Source organism: Canis lupus, chromosome 11 (assembly GCF_011100685.1).
Source record: "Canis lupus familiaris isolate Mischka breed German Shepherd chromosome 11, alternate assembly UU_Cfam_GSD_1.0, whole genome shotgun sequence".
Lineage (NCBI taxonomy): Eukaryota > Metazoa > Chordata > Mammalia > Carnivora > Canidae > Canis > Canis lupus.
In genome coordinates this window covers 21572067-21598319 of record NC_049232.1, presented here as the reverse complement: position 1 = coordinate 21598319, position 26253 = coordinate 21572067, and the positions used below count along the sequence as shown (strand labels likewise).

The window sequence follows — 26253 nt, the reverse complement described above, 5'->3', positions numbered from 1 at the left end:
CACTTACCAGGGTATCACTGGCTCTCAGGCCCTGACAGGAAGGGCAGAACGGACAAGTAGAAGCAGTGAGACAATAAACACTGTGCAGGGGGTGCCCGGTGCCCTCCGAGGACACAGTAGCCTGTGAACCAGCCAGCAGCATTAGGGAGTGACACGTAAGCAAGCCGTGTACCAGCCAAGATGCAGAGATGATTAGGATTTTGCCAAGAGGGACGAGAGAGGACCGTGATGCCAGGGCCCCGAGGTGATGCCGGGCCAGTACGAGATGCTGACGGAGGCTCAGGTTTGTCAGCTGGGAGAGGCCAGGTGAGGCCTGGCAGCTACAGGCCAAAAGGAGCAACTTGGCTTTGCTGTGAGGGCAGTCGGGATCCCTGCAGCTGCCAAGTAGGGGGAGATTTGTTGGGACAAGATTAGAGCCTGAGGGCTACCCAGGGTAGTGGTCATCCAAGTAACGTTAATGGTTTCTTGAACTAGAGCTGAGGCGGTAGGAGTGAGGGCAACTGGCCCTGTCAGGAAACACTCAACAGGCAGAAATGGCCTGAGCCATGACTGGCCATAAATGGGCTGGACTTCAGGGATGATGCCTGATGTGTGGTTTGGAAAGCTGGGGGCTTTGCTGGAGGGCCACTGGCTGCGTTGGGATGTAAAAGAAGAAGCAGTCTCACTAGCAGGTTCAGTGGGTCACACTGAGCCCAGGGGGCTGATGTGGGGACATCAGCCAGGCCAGCTGCAGGTCAGGCCAGCAGCGGGGTAGGAAGCATGGAGCTTAGCAGAGGGCCTGGTCGGGGCAGTGCATGGACCTCTCTAAAGTCTTCCCTTGCTCCAGCCTGTGATTGTGGGAACAGCCTACCGGGGAACAGCCAGAAACTGTATCCAGCTTATGTCTCCCCCTAAACCAAAGAAGCTGAGCCTCTGGGAAGCCAGAAAGGCACTGGCAGGGGAACAGCCAGGTACCCTTATCAGTGATGAGATGTGACGGTGCCTGTGGACGCCAGAGCAAGAAGATGGAGCATCGCAAAGAGGCCACCCTGGGGGCCGTGCTCGTGTCCCACCCACTGGAGCTGCTCCCGAGGAGGGCACTGGCTTCACTAGGCTGGCACACCGCACCCACCTGAGCCTCCAGGAACCGTGCAATGGGAGCACCCACCTGGGAGCCACTCATGGGCAGAGCTACAGGTTGCCCCATCCCTGGGCAGCTAGCAGTTTTCAGAGTGCACAGAGTGGGGTGGGCTCGGGCAACAGAGGCAGAAAGGGTGTATCAGGCCCCTGCAGAAGCATGGTTCACCCAGCACTCATCACACCATGCCCCAGGCAGGCAGAGCCAGAGGCCTCAGGTGACCCAGGAGGCAGACACATCCCGGGGTTCAGCCTCACACTCACACACAACCTGTGATACACAGACACCCTCCCAACTCCCCTGCCAGATACCCTCCACACACATACTAACCGCCCACACACTCTCTAGGGCCACGCAAGTCTGAGAGACTTGTAGGCAAGAAATCTCCATCTTTTCAAGTGGTATCCCCTGCTTAGAAGTTAAATCAACTCCACTGAGCCAGCCCATCTTGAAAAAGACACTTCTCCAGCTCTCGGGTTTGCTTCCCAATGAACGGGACAGTGACCCGACCCTTCCACTCCTGGTGCGTAAAGCTGTGAGATATGTACAGTCCCAACGGTGTCACACGCAGTCTGAAACTTAGACACGTGAGCTAGGAGAAGGGTCTCCTAAGACAGGAGTGACATTTTATTTTATTGTTTTTAAAGATTTTATTTATTTATTCGTGAGAGACACAGAGAGAGAGAGAGAGAGAGAGAGAGAGAGGCAGAGCCACAGGCGGAGGGAGAAGCAGGCTCCCTGCAGAAAGCCCAATGTGGGACTCGATCCCGGGACTCCAGGATCACGCCCTGGGCCAAAGGCAGGCGCCAAACTGCTGAGCCACCCAGGGATCCCAAAGGAGTGGCTTTTTAAATGGAATTATGGCTGGTGTTCCCCTGAGGCAGCCCCACTTCCAAGCCAGCAGACTCCCCCATTGTATGGTTCCTTCTAGTCCCGCACTATTTTCTGTGATCCATTAGTTCTTCTAGGCCATTTAAAAGCTATAATCATAGCCATTTGCTCAGGGGAATTTGATCCTGATAAGTGGATCTGGACCCACTCCTTGAATTCACCATGGGCTTTGATTCAGTGTGAACGCATCCCAATGCAACAAGCTAAGCTGCCTGCTGCCAGTTTTATCGCCTCTCTCTCCTTTTTTTTTTTTTTTTTAAGATTTTATTTATTTATTTGAGAGACAGAGAACACGTACAAACAGGGTGAGAGGCAGAGGCAGAGGGAGAAGCAAACTCCCCGCTGAGCAGAGAGCCCAACGTGGGACTCGATCCTGGGACTCCAGGATCATGACCTCAGCTGAAGGTAGATACTTAACTGAGCCATCTGGGCACCCCTTACTTCCTCTCCTTTTAAAAACAGGCAAAATGTGTGCACAAATTAGTTGCAGAGGAATCTTTACAGCCCACTTCTTAGGTGGGAAATGTAGCTTTGGCCCTGTCATATGGTTCATGGGGACAGAAGCCCCCACCTAGGAATGCAGGCTTGATTTCCCTCAAAGGCCTGCCTGAAAAGTGTGCACAGCTAGTCCAGAGGTAGGACCCAGTGTGCCCATCCCAGCCTCACACTCAAGTAAGGTCAGGCTGAGGGATCTGGGCCTTACTGGGAAGGACATGTCCCTGAACTGAGCAGCGTGGGCCTGTAGCCACCACCCCCTCACCCATGTCGCTGAGTGCAAGCCTGCCCCCAGCTGCAAGAAGAAAGGATGGGGCCCGCCACAGTACTCACTTTTCCATGTCCTAGGCCTGGCCTCCTGGAGAGTAGGGCCCATGCCTAGTCCCCTCTCTGCCCCAATGCCTGGCCCAGGGCTTGGTGCACTGACACCCCAAGTACAACACAGTGTCAGCATATGTCTGCCAAGTGAATGGGGACAGGGCCTTAGGAGTGTTTGAAGCTGGCTATGCTTGCTCCCCTCTACCCCCACTCCATCTCCTCCCCTAGCTGGACAGCCCAGCTTGCTGGGGAGGATCGAGATGTATTTCTTGGAGCCTCCAGATGTTGGGGGATGCCAGCAAGTAGCTAGGGTTCAGAGTTCTTTGCCTCGTGCCTCTTTGGCCTGTGTTCATCCTGAGATCTACAGTTACGGTAAGCCTGGCAGTAATTCATGTGCTCATAAGTTCACAGAGCAGGGGTGAGCTCCAAAGTTACCCGCCTCTGCCAAGCCAGGTGTTCAGACTGGTTATAAATTATCTCCTGCTGTGTAGTGAAGTACCTTCTGCTCCTTCAGTGTAAATCATCCAAAAGTCATGTTGCTTAGGATCAATTAGTCCATCCCCAGTCAGCAAGCATGGTTAAGGGCATGGGGGTGGCAGGTACAGTAACTGCAGGAAGGGTACCCACATTCCCTGTCCCTGAGGTCTCTACCATGGCCCATCAGGCCCTATCTGTTTAGTGGGTGTGTGCTACATATTAGAAAGCAAGTTAGTGCCATAGGGCAGTCAGTGTTGAAAATCAAGTGTGGGATCTGGACCCTGAGTACCACAGCAAGGGGAATGGCTTCCTAGGAGTGGAGAAATGAGCTGTGCCTGCAAGGGCCAGTGAGGATGCTGCCCAGAAGAGACTTCAGATGGAGGGGACTGGCTGCAAGGTCTGCAGGCCCAACCCTGCCATCCGTCCTGGCTGGCCAGACATCACTGGACTATGAGGTGTGGTAGCAGAAGGATCCATCCTGCCCCCCTCTGAACAGGTGACCTTTGATGCCCATTTCTGGATCATGTAAGCCAAACAGCCAGGCTGTGAAGGTTGACCTCCAACTGGACCCAAACCCTCATTTCAGTCCTCACAATCTTGGGAGCCCAGGAGGGGCAGACTGGGACAGAACAGGGACAGACATGGTCTGTGAGAGGCTCGTAGGGTCTTACCAGTGAGTTATGATCCCTGGGGCTCCAATGAGGCCCCCTCTGGTGCCAGGGCCCATGGCAGACTGTCACCAAGAATGGACCACTTGGACAGTCACCTCCATACCAATACCTCTTCGCCAAAAGCCACCAAATGCCAGCCAGGTCTGCATCATTGGGCAGTGTTCCATGGGAGGGCATTTCAGAGCCTTGCCCACAGAGCCTATGAGGGTGCTAGGGTGAGCATGCATCAGATACCTCTCTGGAGCTGAGTTTGGTAGGATGCCACAGGGCAGTAAGGATCTCCTCACCCTCTGCCTCTTCCATTCCTTCTCCTAAGGCTGCTCAGCAGAACCCACCCATCCTCCTCGCCAGAGACCCAGAGCCAAGAAGCAACACCTCCAGGGAAAATGGACAACTTGGTGCCCAGCAAAAAGGATGCCCAGTCCAGGATGATTTGTTGACCAGAGGGACCAGAGAAGCTACTGCTTCTCCACATCAGTGACCATCTCCTATAAACCACTCCCTGCCATGCCACTCCCTCCTCCATGTACCTAGGCCTGGGCCTGGCCAAGGACAAAGCTCCTACCCAAAGCAACTGGTATTTTTCAAATGTTGAGAAATGCCAGGTTGCCTCTTTTACATAAGCATGTCATTGGAACCCCTGGGTGTCTCAGTTGGTTAAGTGTCTGACTCTTGATTTCAGCTCAGGTCATAATCTCCTGGTTGTGGGACTGAGCCCCACATGGGGCTCCCTTCTGAGAGAAGAGCCTGCTTAAGATTCTCTGTCTCCCTCTCCCTTTGCCTCTGCTCACTCACACTCTAAATAAATAAGCATATTATTTCAGGTATAACACACAGAGAAAACGGATACATCACAAGTGTATAGCTCAATGAATTTTCAGAGAGAATGTACTTTATGACCAGCTCCCAAAACAAGAAAGAGAATCTTACCAGCACCCAGAAGTGTGCCACACATTCTACTCTATTCAAGTCCCCATGCAAACATAACTGCTACTCAGATTGCCTTTTAGAAGAGGAAAGGATGGGACAAATCAGAGAGGTGGCTAAAGCTAACAGTACTACATAGAGGAGGCCCCAGGAAGAGGGGAGGACACCACGGAAGAGACGGGAGGCTAGAGGGTTAAGAAAAGCTCCATGTAAATATGGAAGAAAATGACCCAGTCATTGTGGCAGGTATGGGCTGAGCTCAGCACTTGGAAGACCAAACAACTCCCTGGGAACTGAAGAGCATGGTTGCCATGTCAGCTTGGAATGTGGACCATTTCTAGACTCTACACTGAAAGGAGAAGAGATTTTTGAATGGGAGCAGTAAAGATTATTAATGGAGTAGAAGATGGAGTTCTGTTGGTCCTCTGGGCTCAGGCCAGCATCCAGCCACTCTGTCTTCCCCCCCAAGGCAGCTGTACTCTGGTGGCTCTGTGTCTCAGAGCCCTGAAGAGCATCCTGCAATGGGGATCTTTCTAGATTTTATTTTCCTCTCACTCTCAGACACTGCCCTCCATCTGACCCAGGTCAGCTATGGGTCACACGAAAATGCACTCACTGAATGTGGCTCTGGTGCCCCTGAAGGGACACTGGCCCCAAGAAGAGGTTGCCAGTCACTCCTCCCAGCTGGGGGCCCTGAAAATCCTCATCTCTGTGGATCCCCTGTTTTTCCAGGCACTAGGTGAGAGGCTCAGCCCAAACCCTGAATCTCTGAGCCAAGGCTGCTGGGCACGGTTTCTCCCTCCCTCCTCATGTTATAGAACAGCCTGTTCTCTCCATGATTACAGCTCGTGGGGTCTCTTCGCAAGAGTGGAAGGCTAGACTTTGAAAAGAAGGGAGCTGGAACAGGAGCAAGAAAGGCCCCCAAAGAGTGTGGGCGCAAAATGCCAGGCAGGTGACAGCCCGACTCAAGTCTCAGGGCCGAGAGCCTCCAGCTGCACCACTGGCCCTACCTGTCCACCCCCAGGGATACTCCGAGCGGCACATGTTCTCCTGGAAGGAGCCCTGGAGTGTTGCTGGCATCCCCCTGTCCTATGGGTCCCCAACCCTCTTAAAGCTCTGGAATCCATTTTCATACTGTAGGAGGCAATGCCAAGGCCATTCTTGGGACCTGACAATTGAAGAATAAGGAGGATCCAGAGGGCAAAGCGATTTGCCAGCATGTGCATCTGATGAGCACCCGTCCACAGCAGCCCAAGGAGAGTGGGCCAGATGGCAGCAGAGGCTGAGTGGGTCTAGAACAAGTCACCTTGCTGCGGGAGGAGGAGCCTTCGGATGGTCCCCCCAACCATCCCACTGCCCAGCCCTCCAGGCTCGGGGCTCCGGACCCAGAAGCAGGGCCCCCTCTCAGGCGGGCCCACCTGGCACCAGCTTTCACAGAGCTGAAGGTGAGCTGCCCACCGCCTCCAGGGGGGCTGCCAAATTGTGAGGTTCCCAGCGTGGCTGATCCCCAGAAGGGTAATCCCCAGAAGGGCGCTGCAGACACACGAGGAAGAGCCTTCTCCTTCTCCTCCCAGCAGCTCAAGCACAGGAAATTATCCAAAACTCTCCCCCAAAGAGTGTGGTTTCCCTCAGAGTCCTTGCAGAGTCTTGTTTCGTGTTGCATTGACCGGGGATTTACTGTCCATCATACAAGTCGGAGGGGTTCGGATGAATCTCCAAACCTCAGAAACTTCCCTGAGGTATGTCAGCTCTCCAAATCTCTGCTCAGGTAATTCTCTGCAATGCCGTTTCCTGCCCAGCCCACGTACAGGCCCAAATCCCCAGCTCAGAGCAGACGCCGTTTTTGGAGAGCCTTCTCAGGCAGTTTTCCTGGAACGCCTTTCCTTCCAAAGTAAATGTCCCCGTGAGCCCAGCAAAGCTCCTCCAGCTGGAAATGGGGAGCATGTTAACATGCAAGCAGTTCTTTCGTGGAGACCGCCGCCCAGTGGCATTGATTTGTAGTCCGCACACCCCTCACGCAGAAGGGGAATATCCGTGCTTGTTGCCTCCATAACCAAGGGGCTCTTGGGCTCAGCTCAGAAGCTAAAGATTACTGTGTCTGAGCAAACACCTCTGAGACAACACCAGGGTGAGAAACACCACAGGCCGTGCCAGGCCTATGAGGCAGGTGTTCAGAATCCTCCCTTGCCCCAGGCTCCTCGCCTGCTGGCCCAGAGCACTCATGCCCTACCCGGGGGTGTCCTGGAAAAACAGGGACAGGGAAGAGCCCAGTTCTGCTGAAAGGAGAGGCGGGGAGGATGGTCCTGGCTCTTGCCCCTCTGGTGCCTCTGTGAGGCCTCTTTCCTTGGGGGGGCGTGCGCCAAGCTGCCTCCCTAGGAGCAGGCGGGCCCCATGGCCAAGGGTGTGGCTCTGTGCTCTCTGCCTCCTGTGCTCGGCCTTCATAGGCTGGGGTTGTACACAGGTACAAACACTCCCAGGTGCACCCTCACACTCTTCCAATTATCTTAAAAATCTCAGGACTAAAGAGTGTAAAAAAAAAAAAGTAAGACCACCACCTTACCCCCACTAGGATGGCCCTTATCAAAAAAAAAAAAAAAGAAAAGAAAGAAAAATCTTGACAAGGATGTGCAAAATTTTGAACCATTGTGTTGGTGGAAATGTAAAGTGGCACAGCCACTTTTTCAAATGGTATGGTGGTTCCTCAAAAAATAAAAATAAAAAAAAAAAGGAGCACCTGGATGGCTCATTCAGTTAAGCATCTAACTCGTGAATTTGGTCATCAGGTCATGATCTCATGGGTAGTAAGATAGACCCCTGAAAGGGGCTCTGTGCTCAGCAGGGAGTCTACTTGAGATTCTCTCTCAAATAAATAAATGTTTAAAATAATTAAAAATAGGGGCACCTGGGTGGCTCAGTCAGTTAAGTGTCAGACTCTTGATTTTGGCTCAGGTCGTGATCTCAGGGTTGTGATCTCAGGGTCGTGGAGCCCTGTGTCTGGAACCCTGTGTCTGGTCCATGTGGATCCTGCTTAAGATTCTCTCTCCTTCTCCCTCTGCTCCTCCCACCTGCTCACACTTGCTCTGTTTCTATCTCTATTTAAAAAAAAAAAAGGAAAGAAAAAGAAAGAAAGATAAGAAAGAAAGAAGAAAGAGAAAGAAGAAGGAAGGAAGAAGGAAGGAAGGAATGGAAGAGGAAAGGAAGGAATGAAGGAAGAGGAGAAGAAAAAGGAAGGACATAGGACTACATTGAAGAAGTACCGCCTCCAGGAAAGAAAGAAGAAAAGAAAGAAAGAAAGAAAGAAAGAAAGAAAGAGATAGATGGAAGGAAAAGTAGTAGGAATAAAATATGCCTTTCAGTATGTAAATGTTTGGACACCAGCTGCATATACTGATTCATAGTGGTCAGATGTCAGCACATATTACGTGGATCCTATGAACACAACAGCTGCAGACAGCGCCTGTGATGGGCATGTTAGGTTGACAGTTTGAGCACTGAAGTGACATTGCTTTTGGAGGTGTGATTCTCCAAAATGGTGAACAATTCTTGATAAAGTTGTAAACAAAATGTACAGTGCACAGCATAGGTACCTTCTTGGAAAATCCTTGCCAAACTCAAGGAGCAAAATACTTTGTCTACAACATCATGTTAGAATCTGGGCTCATAGAATAGTAGCAGGAGCCCTCACTTCAGTGACTGTCCGCTGAGACATTCAAAAACTTGTACGAGGTGCCAGACCAGCAGAAGTTTGTTGCACAAGACTGGGCTACAAACACTAGGATCCCTGGGGTCCCTCACCCCACTCATTAAGTGCCACCAAGCCTCGTGATCATCATGAGAATTGAAGATCCTCCCTAGAGGATTCCAGCACACCTCCTGGGAACAGCACTGCCCCTCCTGAGCTCTCACACGAAGTTGCCCTGCATGTGTCGTGAGTCCACATGAGAGCAAAGTGCTCGCTCTGTTGTTTGCGGCCCTAGTCCTGGCCAGTCACTGAGCCAGAGACAGCCGCAGGCCCTGCTGAGGTCCCCCTCAGCTCCATAACTACTCAAAGGCTCAAGGCAGTGACATTCCTGGACATCACTGACTCCTGAGAAGTGACATTTTTGCCCTCTCAATAGCAAGACCCTTCCCCTTGGTCAGGTGTTTGGGGGGACAGAGTCTCAGGAATGCAATTATCAAGAGCAGGGGTGGTGCCCAACACTCTCCCCCTCGTCCACTGCAGCTTCGTGCCTGGTGGCGGTCCCCCTATCCAGACCTGCTGCCTCTCCTCTCGCTGCGTGTGAGGGGTGGGGCCGCAGTACGTAGGCGCCCAGCGCTGGATGGGGCCGTGGGAGAGCTGGGGGCTGTGGGGCATCGGTGCCCTCCTTCCAGAAGGAATTGGGGACTTGCTAAGGATCCTGGCTGCGTGTGGGTTTCCTGCTTACACAAGAGTGAAAACTCAGGCTCTTCGTGCCAGAAGGGCTTCAGCATTTATTCAAGTTTTCAAACATTACTCTTTCACTCCGGGGCCACCTGATAGATGTGCCAGTCGACCATAAAAAGTGTCTGTGGATCCCTCTCCCAGGAATCCAACCAATTTTGCTTCCTCTAATAGGAGTAGAGGAGAGGATTGTAAATGTCAAACGGCAGATTGTATAGCAACGTCAATTGAACCAGGCATTCATGAGCAAATGTACCATTTATCTAACAAAGGTCTGGGTGGTTTTGTTAATTTAAATTACCCGATACTGGGGCGAAAATCAGAGGAGGCTTGTCCCTCCACCAATTCAGGTGCGCACAGAGGTGGGTACCGCCCCCTGCGCTGGAGCAGGCTTGCTGTGCAGGGGGGCCGCAGCAGGTCAGAACCATGTGGTCCATGCAGCATGTAGGTTGGACCCTGGCAGGGTCAAAGGCCATGTGGAGTCTTAGTCTTATTCTGTTTGCCCAAAGTGGGCCCTGTGCCCTCAACCCAGAACATCCAGAGCCAGCTGAGATCACTAATAGGGCACTCAGGGAAAAGAACAGAGGACACGGACAGAGGACAATTGGCCAGCCTTTGGGACCTGGAAGGATGAAGTGTTCCTAATGAGTGTGGTGAGCCCGTTGCCAATTCTAGCAGTAGGACTAGTGGGTGAGGAGGGGACCAAGGTGGAGCTTAGAAGGATGGAAGAGACAGGAGGCCAGCAGAGCACCTCCAAACCATGGGCAGACAGCAGCCCACCAGTGCCATGGGGCCAGTGACCATGCCCGCCATGGGGCACCGTGGACTAGTTCTCTAAGAGAGTGAAGATCTTCACCCAGCAGACACAGAGGCTTTGGAACATGATCTAAGGAGGGGACAGGCAGGAAACAAGGACAAGATGAGAATGTGGGGCTTGGAGCAGACAAAAGCAGCTCCTTAGAGGTAGGCTTTGGCAGAAAGTCAGATTATGAGAAAGGACCTTTCAGGAAGGAAGCACCTGAGAGTAAAGTCTGTGGGCCTGCTTCAGGAAGGTAGGGGAGTAGCCCATAGCTGTTGCTTAGGTAATAGTGGAAGGACCCCCCCAGGGTGCTTGAGTGTGGGCAATAGTGACCTGTCTGCTCAGCAGTTACGGGCGCAAGGCGACAGCCAGCAGGAGGTCACCAGGTGGCATGACTTAGAGTACACCTGTTCTTGTTGAGGATGGCGAGGAGACGGTACCATGTGTGCTTCACTATCTCATAGAATTTTCAGAATTTTGAGGCTTGGTCAACACCATAAGCAAAACTACATCATGTTGGCAAAAGACTGTCCCAAAGATAAACCCATTGGTTTTGGCATTTATTGTTCATTGAATTTTCTCAGAAATGGCAGCAGAAAGATTGTTAATGTTCATGAATTTACATCAAGTTAAACATCTGTTCCTCTTAAGCTAAACTCCAGTAAAGTTATGGCGGCTCATAAATTAGATCTGGGAGTAAAATGCTTCTTGCTCTTTGCACAGCTTAGTGGTTTCAAAATAGACCTCAGAATGACACATTGCAACTGAGGCCCATGTAACACAACCACGTTTAGCTGTGATGTTGGTGCCAGACGATTAAGTCAAGTTTTTGCCTTGGTGGGAGGGATCACAGCTTTGTTGGGCAGCAGTGGCATTGCTTACCAGGCAGGCTACGGACAGTGCGGGAGCTAGGGCCGCTGATGTGGGGGTGGGGGTGGGGGTGGGGAGTGTGTCTGCCCAGAAGCAGATCTAACAGCAGCCAAAGTTGTAGGCCCATCCAGTCTGTCCCTTGGGCCCCTCTGGGGGTTCCCAGGCTAGAGTCTCAGGATCCAAGCCTAGGGCCCGGCCACCTGTCAGGTCCAAGAAGGACTGGCATCCAGTGGGTGTGGCTCAAGGGCATGGCTGACGACCATGCAGTTTCTGAAGGAATGTCCTCGGTGTGGTTTGGGAAGGGAGATGCCACAGCCCCCATGCTGGTGACCCTGAGCACAATTCACCAGCCCTCTCCTCAGCACTTCTTCCTTCCCATCTCCCTGTCCCTTAGCCCACACCCATCCCCCAAAGGATTCCTCCTGGTAGTGGCAGAGCATTTCCCTCACGTCTGGTAATCTGGCCTGACGTCCCCTGTCCAGTAAATTTGGGCTTTGTAGGGAACTCCTAAAGGGCAGGGCTGCCCCAGTGAGGGCCAGCCATCAGGGGTTGGGGTCTTCACAGTGGCCTTGGGTTCCCCCCACCCACCATGACCCCCCCAAGCCACCTGTTCATAAAGCACAGAGAATCCCTGGTGTCAGCTTTATGCTCACTGTTCAGAACCCTAGTATGGAATTGGATCTTTCCCAAAGCTGTGCTGTGGCCAGATTCACCCACAGCCCACCCTGCCGGGACTGCTCTTCCAAGTCTAGGTCCCTCCAGCCACCTGGCCTCTTCACAGGGCTGGCCAGCCCTTCCATGACCAGCAATGCAGAACAGGAAGGCAGAAATGTACATTAGCCTCCTCTCCAGAGGCAGCTTCTAGGGAGTCGTGTGTACCCCCAAGAGGGGACTCAGAGGAGCCACTTCTATGTAACCTAGTGTCCAGGGAGGCAACAGTCCCTCTGTGGCTCACCACGATGCCACCACCACCCCCAGGCTGGCCAGGCCAGACTTCATTCTCTGGGGCCACCACTGAAGGCTTTGGGGTGCCCCAGTGGATGAGATAGAGTCCACGCCCCCTGGCAAGTGCAAGGCAGCTCAGACTCCAGTGAGCGTGGCTTCATGTACCACACGCTGGAGCTGTCACACCACCCCACATCACACACACGGCCCTCCCATGGGAGCTGGCATGATAGATGACCCAGGCTCCAGCGCCCTCCAGAGTTCCAGACCTCGGTCACTGTGGTGCAGGGCGGCTGAGATGGTCCTCTCCTCTGGGCAGGGCTACAGCCATTTCTGAACCCACCGGCTGTCCATCTCCACCAAGGACTCTACAGTCATGCAGGCAACAGACAGTCACCGTGTAGGTGCTAGGGCCAAGTGCAAGGCGTGCACTGCAACAAGGCAAGACCCTGGCCTTGGGGGGCTTCCACTCTCACAGGGCAGCCTGACAGTCAGCAATGAGTGAATAGGAGCAGAGAGGGAGGCTGGACAAAGTATAGTGATAGAGCATGGGGGCAGCACACGGGGACCTCTTTACACGGAGTGGCATGATGGGCAAAAAGGCCAAAGGACTCGGGGAAGGAATAGCTGGGGGTGAGGGAGGCAGAGGGGCAGCCAGGGATGGCCCCTTCCATCTTCCTCACCCGCCCTCCCTCCCCGGTGTCAGGTGTCTCCAGCCCACACCCTCACCTGCCAGCAGGTGCCCACCCTGGCAGAAAAGTCAGATTATGAGAAAGGACCTTTCAGGAAGGAAGCACCTGGGAGTAAAGTCTGTGGGCCTGCTTCAGGGAGGTAGGGGAGAAGTCCATAGCTGTTGCTTAAGTAACAGTGGAAGGACCCCCCTCCCCCCAGGGTGCTTGAGTGTGGGCAACACTGACCTGTCTGCTCAGCAGTTACAGAACCTGGACCTCCATCAGGGGCCTTAACCACATGACCCATCTCTCCCTCTCAGCTAGAATCCGAGCGTCCTGCTGTCTGGATGGTGCCTCCCCCACCTGCCTGCATGGTACAGACTGGCTCCCCTTGATTCTTGGGGGCCCTCTAGCCCCATCCACACCTGGGACTGGAGGCTTCACCTGCCTCAGAGTGAAGACAGTCCCTGTGAGGCCCTGTCGGGCAGGGGCACGTGTGGCTAATGGAATATTCACAATGTCTCCCTTGCTTCCCTTTGTTGTGCACTAGAAAGTGTTTCTTTGATGGACATTTAATTCCAGAGGCTGCTACCTGCTTCCTATCTCTCTTTGCTCAAAAAATTAAATGCGGATGTGCCCGTGCTCCTGCTATAATAATCTCCCTCGGCGTGGAGGGAGTGTGGCTGGAATGGGAGAACATTAGAATCTTCACAGAGGGACAATTATTGAGGGAACTAGATTAATGAGGTGTCATAACAACTTAGCTAGATCTGTGGCTGACCTTTCTCATGGAGAATGGGCTTGATAAATGTAGTTCATTACCAAGTTCTGACATGAAAATAGGATCACACTCTGGGCTTCTCAGCAGGCTGATCAATATTTTATCTGCCAAAGCAGCCCCGGCCCGGGAGCAAGAGGAGCCCCACACACATGGGCTGGTGGGCAGCCCTGGGCCAGGGCTTGGGGCCGCCCAGGTGGCCGCTGCATAGAGAGGGCACCCAGGCTGGTGGGAAAGTGGCGGGCTCTTCCAAGGGCCTGTTGGGATGCTTGTCTCTGTCGGGCTGACCGGGACGTAAGCCTCCCTCCCAGAGGGAGGAGTGTCTGCAGTAGTGGAAGAGGAGGGAGGAAATCTTCTGTTTATCCACAAATAGCAAGTCAGCGGGCACCTGTGCCAGGTGCTGGGCATCGGTGCAGGGGACAGTGACAGATGAGCCATGCTGCAGCTTGCTTGGGTCATCAAGCCTACTTCATCCCAAGAAGCCCTCAGGCCTGGCCGACCACTTGGACTTTGCCAAAGCCTTTTACATTGTCTTCTGAGTCATGACCCTGGACGGTAGTGAGGGATTACTGTGGCCCCCATTCTGAGGGAGGAAGTGGAGGCAGGAAGGGCAGGGGAATGAACCCCCTTCCTAGGGTCTCAGAGCCAGTCAGGGCAGAAGCAGATGGTCTCCTGGCTCCCTGTCCAGTGCTCCGTCCAGCCTTGTGGTGACCGTCATTAATGGCGTTGGTATCAAGCAGACAGGAACAACCTATGGTGAAATCACCAGGAAGGTTGTTACAGGGGGTCCCCTCACCATGGCTTCTGTAGGAGACAGTCTGCCCTGGAGCCACAAGACTCGGTTCTCAACCATATTCCCTAATGAACTCATTCGGTAAACCTTTCATACCTGAGCGCTGCATGAGCAGCTGTCCACTCCAGTCCCACCTGCCTGGAACTTGCAGTATCCTCCAAGTTCCAACTGCTAACATCCCATCCAGATTCCCTCAATCAACCCCCAAGATTGTATGTAGCTTTGGGGGACAGCTGCCCATGACACTGGCCAACAGCCTCCCACCTTGGGTACCTGCATCTCCATCCTCAGGGCCCTTGTAGTCCTCAGGAGTATTCCAGGGCTTCATGTGGGGAGTCCAGAAGTGCTGGATGGAGTGGTCATTAGTGCCCCAGGAGCAACCCTCGGCCAACAAGGGACAGAAGTTGGTGGAAGAGTGCTTTGCACCCTCTCATCTGAGTGGAGCAGCTCTGAGGCCTGCTGGACATAGACCCTAGAAGGTTCCGTGGGACCGAGCTCCAGCCACCCAGAGTGGCAACCCATGATGGTTCATTGGCTGCCCCCCTCTCCAGTCTCACTTCCCTTCTGCACATTTCTTGAGTTCACATCCAAACATACTACTCAGCTTAGATCCTTGCATCATGGGCTGCTCTGTATAAGCCCAGAGCCCAACCTAAGAGCACAAGCCTCACAAAAAACAATCCACACTGGGCAGAGTAGGAAACCAGATGCAAGGAGGCAGGTCTATGTGTGTAAGCAGGAGGAGCAAGGCTTCCTGGCAGAGAAGGCTGGGCTGGGGCCCTGAAGAAAGCAGACAGAAGAGGTGAGGAGAAAGCCTGTGAGAAGGCCCCAAGACAGGTGTGCATCGGCTGTGGTCAGAGCTGATGACCACAGCCTGACCATAGGCTTTGGCCCAGCCAGGGCACCCTTATGACACAAATCTCTCTCTTTACATGGAAACCACCTAGACTCAGAGGAAACCTTTAAATGACTTTCCTAGCACGTGGAGAGAAATGTCTGCGGGGTGGATTGCATCCATCCCACTGGTGCATACAACAGACCCCCTCCACATCCCAGCTCAACAGCCCCTGCTGAGCTGGCTTGGGCACAGACCTCAGCATCACCTGCAAGCATCCGACTCTCCAGAGTTCTCTCTGGAAGTCCCAGCAGCCGTGAATCAGTTAGTGGGGAAATGCAACTCTACTCCAGACTGACTTGCACAGGCAGCAGGAATCGGCCCTGGTGCGGGGCTCCCAGGAAGGGCTGGCCATTGCCATTCTCACTGTCATCATGGTCAGCACCCACAGGGACCCAGGGAGGAGGATTGTGGTCCCCAGGCTTCTGCTGTACCCATTTCAGAGACCTTCCCTCCAAAGGGCCGAGGGTCCAGAGGCCAAAGTTAAAGACTGGGCCCTGCTCTGCTTCAGAGACAAGTGATCTCCCTTGCCCCCTGGGCCCCAGGCCTGCCCCCAGATAGGGGCAGGGATCCTAGATGCAGTGATGTCTCAGCAGGGGCCGGGATAATGAAGAGTAAGCCCCTTGGTGATTTGGGTGAAGGGCACTCCAGATGGTGGAGGGGGGGCCACAACCACAAGCAGGAGCATGATCTAGTGGCCAGCCTGTCCCTCCACACCCCCACCTCTTTGTGTCCCCTGTGTGGGCTTGCTGGGTGAGGGTCAGGGATGACCTAGCTAAAGATAAGAACCCAACCCTGGGATACTGACCCTCTCTTATCCAAGCTGAGTAAGGGAAAACCCTGTGAGGTGAACCAGGGCCAGCCAGGGGCTCAGCTCATTTGGCTCCTGGGCTTAGAATCTCCTGCACGGAGCGTCCTGCTTAACTTCCTTCCCACCACTGGGAGAGGGATTTGAATGATGTCTTTTCTTTCTTTATATTCATCTGTACTTTCCAAGCATTCTTTGATGGACACATATTTCTTTCCTAATAAGACAACTGTTTAAAACTGGCAGCAGCATGAACAGCTTTTAGCTGAAGGCCAGGTCTAGCAGATCCACAAACGCCCACGGCTCCTCTCAGTGAGCCACAGTCGTCTGCTCCCATGATGACACCAGGGGGCGGGAAGGAAAAAAATACAAGTGGGACTTTTATGGGCCTTGCTAGGCGGCTCAGCATCCTGGAAACCAAGGCCTGCCCAGGGTGGGGATTGCCCGAGGACCATCCTTGCTGGAAATGAAGCATCAAAGGGTGTCTCAGCAAGAGGGTTGGGACTCATCTAAAATGGCCAGCTCTGTGGGTGCAGATATGGCACCTGGTGTTCGTGACTCCCCAAAGCCACAGGGACACAAGAGGGGCTCAGGAACATTGAGCCAATGGTTTCATTATTTGAGGCTGAGATTCATGTAAAGTGCAACTGCTTCTAGGACAAAGAAGAATTTAGGATTCCCTTCCTCCTCAACTCACTCGGCCTCCACATCAGTTTTCTCCAGACGCCGTGCTGCCTGCTTCTGCCTGTATCCTCCCTGATGCCTGGTGTCATCTACCCTGCCTGTCCTTCGTCCCTCAGGGCCCACACTGGACAGTGCTCCCCAAGGGAGGCTACCTTCACCCCAGCCTCCCGAGCTCCCCCTCCGTGGGCACCTCTGATGCCCAAGACTGGAAGCTCCGTTGGGTCCCAGCATGCCGCAGGCATCTGGCACAGACCCTGGAAGTGAATGGTGGCAGAGGGTGGGAGCTTCATGGCCAGGGAGGACCCTAGCAGGGGGCAAGACTGGGGGTCCAGGGAACGGACCCTTCCTGACACCTTGTCTCCAGGTTGATTCATAGACACATGCATACCTTCCTGAGCAGGAGGTGTGCGTTGGGCAGTGCCGGGGTGGAGAAGCCTGAACTCACAGGGAACTCTCGGGATGTAGCAGGAGCAGAGCCTGGAGCGTTGGCTGCACCTGATGGGACCCAGATGGTGGGACCCACCCCCTGGGCCTCGCTGGCCTGCCGGTGTGGGGGCCCTGCCCAGGGCAGTAGGAAGCTCCCAGCAGATCTGAGCCCCACTGCTGTCTGTGAGGAAGGTGGGAGGGACCAGGAGGAATGAGGTGCATTGGCCCATCCTCCTTAGCCTCGTGCAGCCCTCCGGGGGCCCAGCTGTGCCTGGTCCCTGCACATGCTCTACCCAGGAACCTCCCTCCACCATCCACACTGCTCATGTACCGTGTCCTGACTTCTGGTCCATTTGCCAGGCCTACGTTTCAGCCTGCTGGGGGCTGGGGCCTGGGGGTGGGGGGTATGGTTGGGACAAAACTAATTCCCTTGCCCCAAACAGACTTTTATCCAGACCGGGAAGAAGAAAAGGCCCACAGGCCATCACACCTCCCCCAGGGCAGGAGTGAGTTTGTAATGGGACAGGGCCACTGCTGTTCACACTGTGAGCCTCTATGGGCTTGAGGATCCAAATCATCAACTGGGGACCCTAAGAGCTCCCAGGAATGGGCATCCTACCAGACCAAAGAGGGATACCAGCCACATTAGGGAGATGGGAGAGCCATTCTTGTCAGAGCATGGAGACTCCCAGGGAGCAAATAAATTTGATTATATTGAACACAACAATTGATTTTTTTCTAAATAAACATGCAGCAGAAAATGGTAACAGGCATCTGTTTGTGACGAGAATCAATTGACCCCAAATTAGAAGAAAATCTAGAAACACAAACAAGCACACGAAAAAGTGGTTGGGCTGTCCAGGCTTGTCAAGGGAGGGAGGAAGGGAGGGAGACAGACAGACAAATGCCCCATCAGCCTTTCCACACCAAATACCTTCCTTGTGTGTTGCTCCTCAGCAAATGTGGCTTCAGTAACGAGGAGGGGGAGAGTAGCTATCATTTTACAGGCCCTGACTCAGTGCCAAGGCAGCACTGAGCCCTTTATGTGGGTGTTTCATTTAACTTTCCCAAGAGCCCCAGGGGGAGGACACTGTCATCCCCACCTCACAGATGAAATCACCGAGGCACCACGTCCAAGGTACCCATTCGGGTATCAGCAAAGCCAGGACTCAAACTCAGTGGACTCCAGAGCCAGTGCTTTCCAGCACTGCTTTATCTTGACTCCCCAACCCTGAGCTATTACCTAGTGCCCTACACTGGACTTGGACTTAAAGGGAAGAGCCCTGGACCCGACAGTCCCTTCCCAGCAGAGCCACCAGCTGCACAGTGGCCTCCAATGGGATGGACCAGCCCACGCCCATGCCCCGGACATAGCAAAGCCCAGTGCCAAAACGCTCCCTCCGTCCCTTAGGAGGTAGGAAAGCAGGCCTGGAGGGACTACCCTGTTCTGCCAATAGCCCCGCAGCCTCAGCTCTGAGCCGAGCCCTGTGTGGCGTTCACCCCAGTTGGCCCGTCACCAGCGAGATAAACTACATCATGTCACTGTGCATCACGGGCCTCATTTGCCAAAACGCTGAGTGGTTCTGATGCTGTTGGGCAAGCACGCCTGAGATAAAAGACCAAGGAGTCACAGGCTGTGTGCTTCGGTTTTAATTTCTTAAAGCTTCTTTTTGTTTCTTGGTCATAGACTTGTGTACACATGTTTGTTTTGAAGTAAACCAGCTCTGGGAATGTACTTAATTAACTCAAGCAGGGCTTATTAGTCCTGTTAACTCAAATTCCCTAATCTATGAGGCCAAGTATTCAAAAGCAGCCTTTAAGGTGGGATTAAGGCAAAGACGAGCTATTACAGAATGGAATTGGGGCCGGCTTTCCTAAAGCTGCTGTGGGCTGCCACTGTGAATTCCCCTGGGCCAGCTTCCCCACTGCAGCTGCTCTTATGTCTGGCATGTAGTAGGTGCTCAATAAATATTTGTGGGCTAAGCAAAGTGGCTCCTTCCAGCATGTGTATCCTGTGAAGCTGTATTCAGTGCTTAGTAAACATCGAGAGGATGGATTGGCAGGCAGACGGACAGACCAGCCCCATCTACCCCACGTGCTCCCCCCATGACCCACAGTAAATGCCCAAGAACTCTCTGTGAGAGGGTTGGGTAACATTCTCTCCACAGTAAGGGAGGAGCCTTGCTGCAGTAACCTCATGGTCTCTTCCAGATGACCCATGCACCGTGGCTGACTATGCCCGCCTGAAGAATGTCCTTCTGGCCCTCCAGACCCGTCAGCGGCCACTCCCAGATGGGGACAGCAGACAAGACCCTGCCTCCCAGAAGCGCCTCCTGGTGGAATCTCTGTTTACAGACTTGGATGCAGATGGGGACGGCCAACTCAGCAGCTCTGAACTGGCTCAGGTGGGTGCAGCATTCGCTGAAAACTGAATCGTGAAGGAGCCCGGTTTTCCATTGGGCGTTATAGATGGAGAGAACCAGGGAGATCCCTGTGAGCAGAATCATTTGTAACTGTCTCGTTAATGGGACACTAAGGGGGCCTCTCTCCTGCAAGAGCAGCCCTTCCCCGGGGAGTCACAGAGCTTGTGTTCACAGCCTCTGGGAATATCTTAGAAACAAACGGACGTCAACGTCTTTTTCCCACCAGCCACCTTCAGCCAATATTTACAAACAAGCTTTGAAGCACTCTCAGCTAGCTGGCAAGAGACGCACTTCAGAGGGGCAAGTCTCTGATGTTCTCGTTAGGAATTTAATCTTCTCTTCCTTGAGTCGTCTGCTTTCCTTAGCAGGAACGTTGAAAGCCAGTAGGTCTGGCTTCCCCTAAGCACCTCGGGGGCCATCACCTGGGCAACCCCAAGTCTTCTCCCCAGAGATCTTGCCATTCTTTGGGGTCTAGATATCAACAAACCAATGCCCAGCCTGCCTGCTTGCAGGAAACCCTGTGTCTACTCCCAAGCTGTGTGCTTCCATTTGAGCACTAGACTTGGATCGGACCCTGTGGTTTGCCTTCCTCCGCAAGCACGGCACACGTGTCCCTGACTCCAGCCCTGGGGGGTGGGGGGTGGGGTGCTGGAGCAGTTATCTTCTACAGCAGAAAGTGAAGAAGGAGGAATCCTGGGGCACCAGCCCCTGCCAGCTGCAGGGAGGGCCTGTAGGACGCTGATGGCAGACAGGCCAGGTAGGCCACAAGGGCTTTCTGGCCAAGCTTCCTGAGCTCAAGCCCCCACTCCGGCATTTACTAGCTAGTGGGTGCTGGGAGCCAACCTCCCCTCACTGTGCCTCCACTTCTTGTCTGTGACCCTCACAGGGTCAGTGGGCCGGCTTAAGGAGCCAAGGCATGTGGGGTGTTCCACATGGTGCCCGGCACGTGGCATAGCCTCAGAGTCAATGCCACCGTCATTATCTCTGTTATTATTTCCCCCTCAAACCTTACAGCCATCCTCTGCCGTAGGAAGTACTACCATTATCTCCACTTCACAGTTACTTTTAGATGAGGAAACCCAAGCTCTGAGAAATGAGGCACCTCTCCTGCATTGTGTTCACTGCCAAGCACATGACAGTGCTCAGGCCAGACACAGGTGGGCTGATGCATGTGCACCTGTTGTCCTCACAGCATAGGAGTCTCCTGGGGCAGCATGGCTCCCACCAGAAGCCTCCACCCTGTCCTCTCAAGGTCTGTGAGGCCAGAAAGTACTCACAAAACCTGAGTACAGAGCAGTCACCTGGAGGCTTTGCCACACAAGGCCCTCTACTGCAGCCAGCCCGGAGCCCGCTTAGCAGTGTGAGCTGGGAACCGCAGATCCTAAGGCACTTGCAGATCCTGCCCTGCTCATCCACACTGGGCAACACATGCCAGTCCATCCCGAGCCTGCCTTCCAGGAGGCCTGCTGCCCACAGCCTCCCAGGCTCACATCACCCCAGCCCTCTCAGCTATCGTGCCACCAGCTGCAGGGGTTCTCGGCTCCTAGCTGTGGCTACGACCCCAAGGAGCAGACCCAGCCACCCACAGAGTACCCCAGCCACTCAGGGAAAAAGCCCAGGTCCCATCGGTTACAGTTACCTGAAAGAAGAACCATCTAGCAGTTCCCCATGCTAGAGGCTGTGCAGGAACAGGCAGCTTTGGCTTGTCTCAGATAGAAGCACCTGTGGGCTCCCGCCACCCCCAACCCTGCGTGGCTCCCAGGTGGCTGACAAGTAAACAGAACCTTCCTGGGCATGTCGCTCTAACCTGGCGGGGAAGTGCCCCGGGGCACCTGAAGCCGTTAACAAGCGTGGTAATTGAGCTATGATTTCCTCTTTGAAATTTAATGTATTTAAAGTCCATTTCATAAAACTGCCAAGCGGAGCCCAGCTAAAGTGGGTCTTTCCTTGACACTGAATCAAAGGCGTCAGGGAAAAACTTGTGGGTCCTCTGAAAAGTCAATCAATTTCCAATGCAGAAATAGACAAGGGGAAATTTCCATCTTTGGAAGATTGATTTCCAGCGCTATGGTTCATCTCCCTTTTATTGAACACTTACTTGCTGGGTGAAGGGTCATTTTTTTTTAATGTTATCACATTAAATTGCCTTTAATATAGCAGGCCAAGCTGAGACTGTTAAATAAAGAGAAAATGTCTCCGGCCTCCCCTGCCCCCCCCCCCCCCCAATAAAGTGAAATCATTTCCTTTCTTCTGAGATTTCATCCTGAGCGCTTTCCTTGCACGGCTTGAGTTCCAGACACCCCAGCCTCTGGCTCCAGCTGAGAGAGGGTGCCTGGAATTTCCACACGGATCACCTTTTGGCCTGTGGCCCATGGTGCTGAGGAGGCCACATGCAGAGAAAAGTTCCTAAGGACACATGCACAGCACCATGCCGGAATCCCAAGGGCAGCCAGAGGCCAGGGACTCAGGCCAAGTCATAGGATGGCAGCCGCCCCCTTTCTGGGGGGAAGGGTGCTGTGGCTCCGAGGTGCTGTCCTGAGATCTGGGAGGGATGGTTTTGGGGAGGCGCAAGGGAAGGCAGCCAGGCATCATTGATGCACCAGTGACCTCGCCGCCCTACACAGCTGGGAACCGTGAGCCCTTGATTCCCATGCTCTGGGAACTCAGCCGCTCTTTCTTTGCTGAGTTGATCTGATCAAGCCCCTCTCTTCTCTGTTTTCCCATCTGTGGCAGAAAAGGGTAGACCAGGATCTCCAAGGACCAGGCCTGAGACTGTCTGGGGGTCCGTCCACCCAGATGGAGAGGAAAACGCCTGAACACTCGCCCTGACTCTGCCCCCACCACTGGGTGACCTTGGGAAACTCCTTGCCCTCTATGAGCCTTATCTCTAGAATGAGAGAGAGACAGGCAAGAAAAAAGCAGAGTGTGGGGTGCTCCCCATGGCCCGTGGAGCTATCACAGGAGCCCTCACCCCCCCTCTCAGGCGGCAACTGCAGCCACTCTTGACCTGAGCCATCTCCCAGCCAGACCCACAGCCCTGCGCTCACTCCCTGCTCTGACCTCATCCCTTTCCCCACCCACAGCACGTGCTGAAGGAGCAGGACCTGGAGGAGGACTTCCTGGGGTGCTCGCCCAGCGACCTCCTCCGATTTGATGACTACAACAATGACGGCTCCCTGGCCCTCCACGAGCTCTACACAGCCTTCCGTAAGTCAGCCCCAGGGCAGGGTCCATGTGCAATCAGCCTCTGGGCTGCAGGGCTCTGCAGTCACCCTTGAGTTGTTTCTTTTATACATGAAAGCAGTTTGCATTTGTTTTGCAACAAGCCTGAGCTTTAAGAAAAGGGCAAAAGGAGCATGGGTGGGAAGAGGGAGCGCTTGCTCTGTTCCTTTTGGAGAAAGGCTCTCCTTGGTATGGTTAGAGAAGCCCTGGATGGTGAACTGTGTCTGGGGGAGTCTATGACTGTGCCTGGAAGGAGTGGCTCTTAGGGTTTTCTCCGGACTGCAGCCTGGCCGCACCAGGGGCAAATCCTGCAGGAGGGTTCTGGAGGCTTGGCCAGGCAGGAGTAGGGAGCTTCAGCAGAGAGCTCACATAGTTCAGGAGTGAGCAGAGGGGATGGCACTGCCAGGCCCAAACGTGAGACAAGAGAGGGGACACTCTTGGGCCCAAAGAGAGGAAGACCTGTTATGTCAAATAACACTCGGCCTTGGCTTAAAGCAGGTCATTGGTGTTCCTGCGTGGGGCATCGTTGGACGGGACCAGCAAGCTCACTGCTCCCCACAGCAGGCCCTGGAATGTAGGGAGTAAATATGAAAGCCTCAGGGTGCGGTGAGGATTCTGAACCACAGATCGCGGCATCCTCTCCCCCAACCCCAACCTCTACCAGGAGTTCTGCTTTTCGGAAAAGTATTCCTGCTCCGCGTTGACATCCCTTTGGTGCTATTATTGCAAACATTCACCAGGCCTGGGAAGGAGGCCTCCTGACTCATTGGCAGGAAGGGCTCTTGTGGTAGGAGGCAGAGGTCCTCATATGACAGGAGGAGAGAAAGGAATGTGACTCTTCCCTGTGGGAAGTGTCCATGAGCTTGACATGGGATGGTGGTGGCAGGTGCCTTTCTGGTTCACAGCATCCCTGTTGCCAAGGCTCAAAGTCTAACCCCAATTACAGGGCTCTGCTTGATATCCTGTGACTAGCTAGGCTCCCCGTCCTCCTCCTCCCTGCCTGCTCCTGACACTTGTATCGACGTATAGTATTTCATAATAAGGTGTAAATGACTGGTAGGCTTCACCTGCTGTGGGAGGTATTTGTATTGTGGATAGAGTAATTTATGCCTTGAAATAAATCTCAAAGTTTTAGAATGTGTGGCAGTATCAGCAGTTCCCTAGACCTAGCTCACGAGAACCAATTATTAGATTTTCAGGAATTTTGTAGTTAAACAACTGATAGCTTTAAACCAGCCATGGTAGGAATATTTCCACTGCAGAAATGTATACCACACCAATGCTGCAAGGGGCGGGGATGTTTTTTCCTCTGGAGAGCCAGTCATTAGGCATTGACCTGCACATCCCTGGACAAGACCCTCCCTTCTGTCCTCACCACTGCCTCCTGCAGTATTCTCTCCACTTTCCCAAATGGAGACCCCCTGAGGACTCTAATCCCATAGAACGTGAACAAGAAAAGAGGAGATGTCAGGGCAGATGACAGGGAGAGCAGCTCTCCATGTCAGGAAAGCAGCAACCAATGTCCTGAGGACAGCTCTAAGATATTCCCAGCGATGCTTTCTAGCTTCAGGCCTCTTTGCAAAAGATGCTAGGAAAGGAAAGGTCAGCACATTTTAGGAGCTAGGGGCCAAGGCTGGACTTCGAGGACTTGCAGGCTGCACCAGGCATCACTATTTAGATGTCTCATGATGACATCACTAAGCAGAACATGGTACTGCTTAGCTCAATCCTGGTACCCGGCACCGCAGAAGCCTCTGCTCCATGAGTCCTGTTCCTGGGAATCAATCCAGGCCAAACAGCAAACTGCTGGCTTTATCCTCGAGGAAATGGAGTGTCCTAGTTGCCCATGACGAAAGAGGACTCTCTGGCCTCTCTAATGAAGATCATTATAAACGTGAGCTACCCGTGGGAGAGGAGGGAAGTCATTGCTTCGCCTCTGGCCATGCAGAGTGAGGTGGTATCTGTTTCCTTCCTTCCTGGATTATTATTTGAAAAGCTTTATAATCATCATTTTTTAAAGCAAATTGAATTCTGCCGTCGCCTTGGACTTGTTTTGAACCAGGCAGCCAAACCATTCATCACAACCCAACCCAAAAAAATAGATATGCAATAAAATGTAAACTCACAGCCATTAAGGAAGCCACAAAATGAGTTCACCCAGCCTTAAAGGCCTGACATGTGGCCACTCAAAGCATGTGGTGTCAATGGTTTTTCAAAGTCATAGGAACTCTATGCTGAATTCCCATAGCTCTGGGAATGGATTTATGGTTCAGTAAATGTTAAATAGGTAATTGAAATGAGACATATAGGTACAACTTATTACCCAGAAATCAATGGACATTAAGGAAACCTCACTAAAACTCAGAGAGTAATATCTCAAACATTTCGGCAGAACATTTTGGATTTAATTTTAAAACACCAGAGCTGATGGGCTGGCAAAGGCTGAGACTTTGAAATTGTTTTTTTTTTTTTTTTTGCTGGTGTCCTTGGGTACCAAGCAGGACAGGGTCTTTGGGGTGACTCCTGGCAAGACTTGGCCACTCTATGGAAGGATGGGTTTGGAGGACTTTTCCCTGAGAAGTGGGTTGTATTAAGTTTTTGGTATTAGGGGAAGAGGGTCTCCTAAATCATGTCTTCTCATGCAGCTGGCTTAGCTCAGGCTGGACCAGTGTTTGCATTGTCTGCAGCTGGCTGAGGGCATTGCCGGAAACCCCAGGTTGGTGGCTGTTGTACTCAGCTGAGTTGGTTTGTGGTGGGGCTGCACCCTCCTCCTGTCTGTGCAGAACAGATGACCCCTCTCCAGGCAGGGGTGCAGAGGACAGGTCCCTCAGCCATGGGAGTCGCTTCTGTCCAACTGTCACATGGAGCTAAGTCTCCCCATCACCTGCATCTCTGTATAGTGACAGGAGTGACATAGGAGGGGGGCTTCCATCTATCACCTAAACATTCTCTCCAAGTGGCTTTTGGCATTCCGGATCTCAGAACTAAGGACACAGGGCCCTCTGAGTACATGTCCTCCACCCTCCCCTCCACCTGCACACACAGGGGCAGCAGAACCACTGCTCCTTGCTGGGAGGCAGAGGCCCAGGCTCCAGGGTCCTTGGCCAGAAAGATGCGCACCGGCCCTGTCCATTCATCACAATAAATTAATCTAAAAGTTGCTCGTTCAAAAAGCTTTTCAATAATGCATGTTTTTGCACTTTTCTGAATGTTTGGGTTGGGATCGTGGGGAAAACATGTTTCCTGAAAGAGGATTTTTCTCTCACTTTAAATTCATTAGAAGTTTCTTCTGCTTTTTAGAAAGATACTTGTCCTTTTAATTAATCCTGTGAGAGCAATGTGTTGGACGGGAAGGAAGGGTTTGTGCAGCGAGCAGTGTGGGATGAAAGGCTTCACGGGTTCATGTTCTGAGACCACAGATGCGTCATGTCCGGGAGGAGAACCTGCGGCCAGAGAGCCGTGGGGAGCCGCCTGTGTGGGAGCAGGACACCCTCCCTCGGCTCCAGACACGCAGGCAGGGAACGGTGATTTCATCTGATTACGGCAATATGTCTGTATCCAGGGCAACTCTGTGAAACAGATGGAACGGTCACCTGGCGAATTTATAGCTGCGTTTCTGCCAT

At 53.2% G+C, this 26253-nt stretch overlaps 1 protein-coding gene across 4 annotated transcripts in view; it reads left to right on the top strand.

The window, feature by feature from the left end:
- The window catches only part of FSTL4 (follistatin like 4), a 393315-nt gene that overhangs the window by 255497 nt on the left and 111565 nt on the right, over window positions 1-26253 (top strand). For all 4 annotated transcript variants that reach the window (XM_038552156.1, XM_038552155.1, XM_038552153.1 and 1 more), the window contains 2 exons: window positions 19197-19390; window positions 22492-22615. In XM_038552156.1, the coding sequence (XP_038408084.1) occupies window positions 19197-19390; window positions 22492-22615 (318 nt within the window). The remainder of the gene's footprint in view (window positions 1-19196; window positions 19391-22491; window positions 22616-26253) is intronic.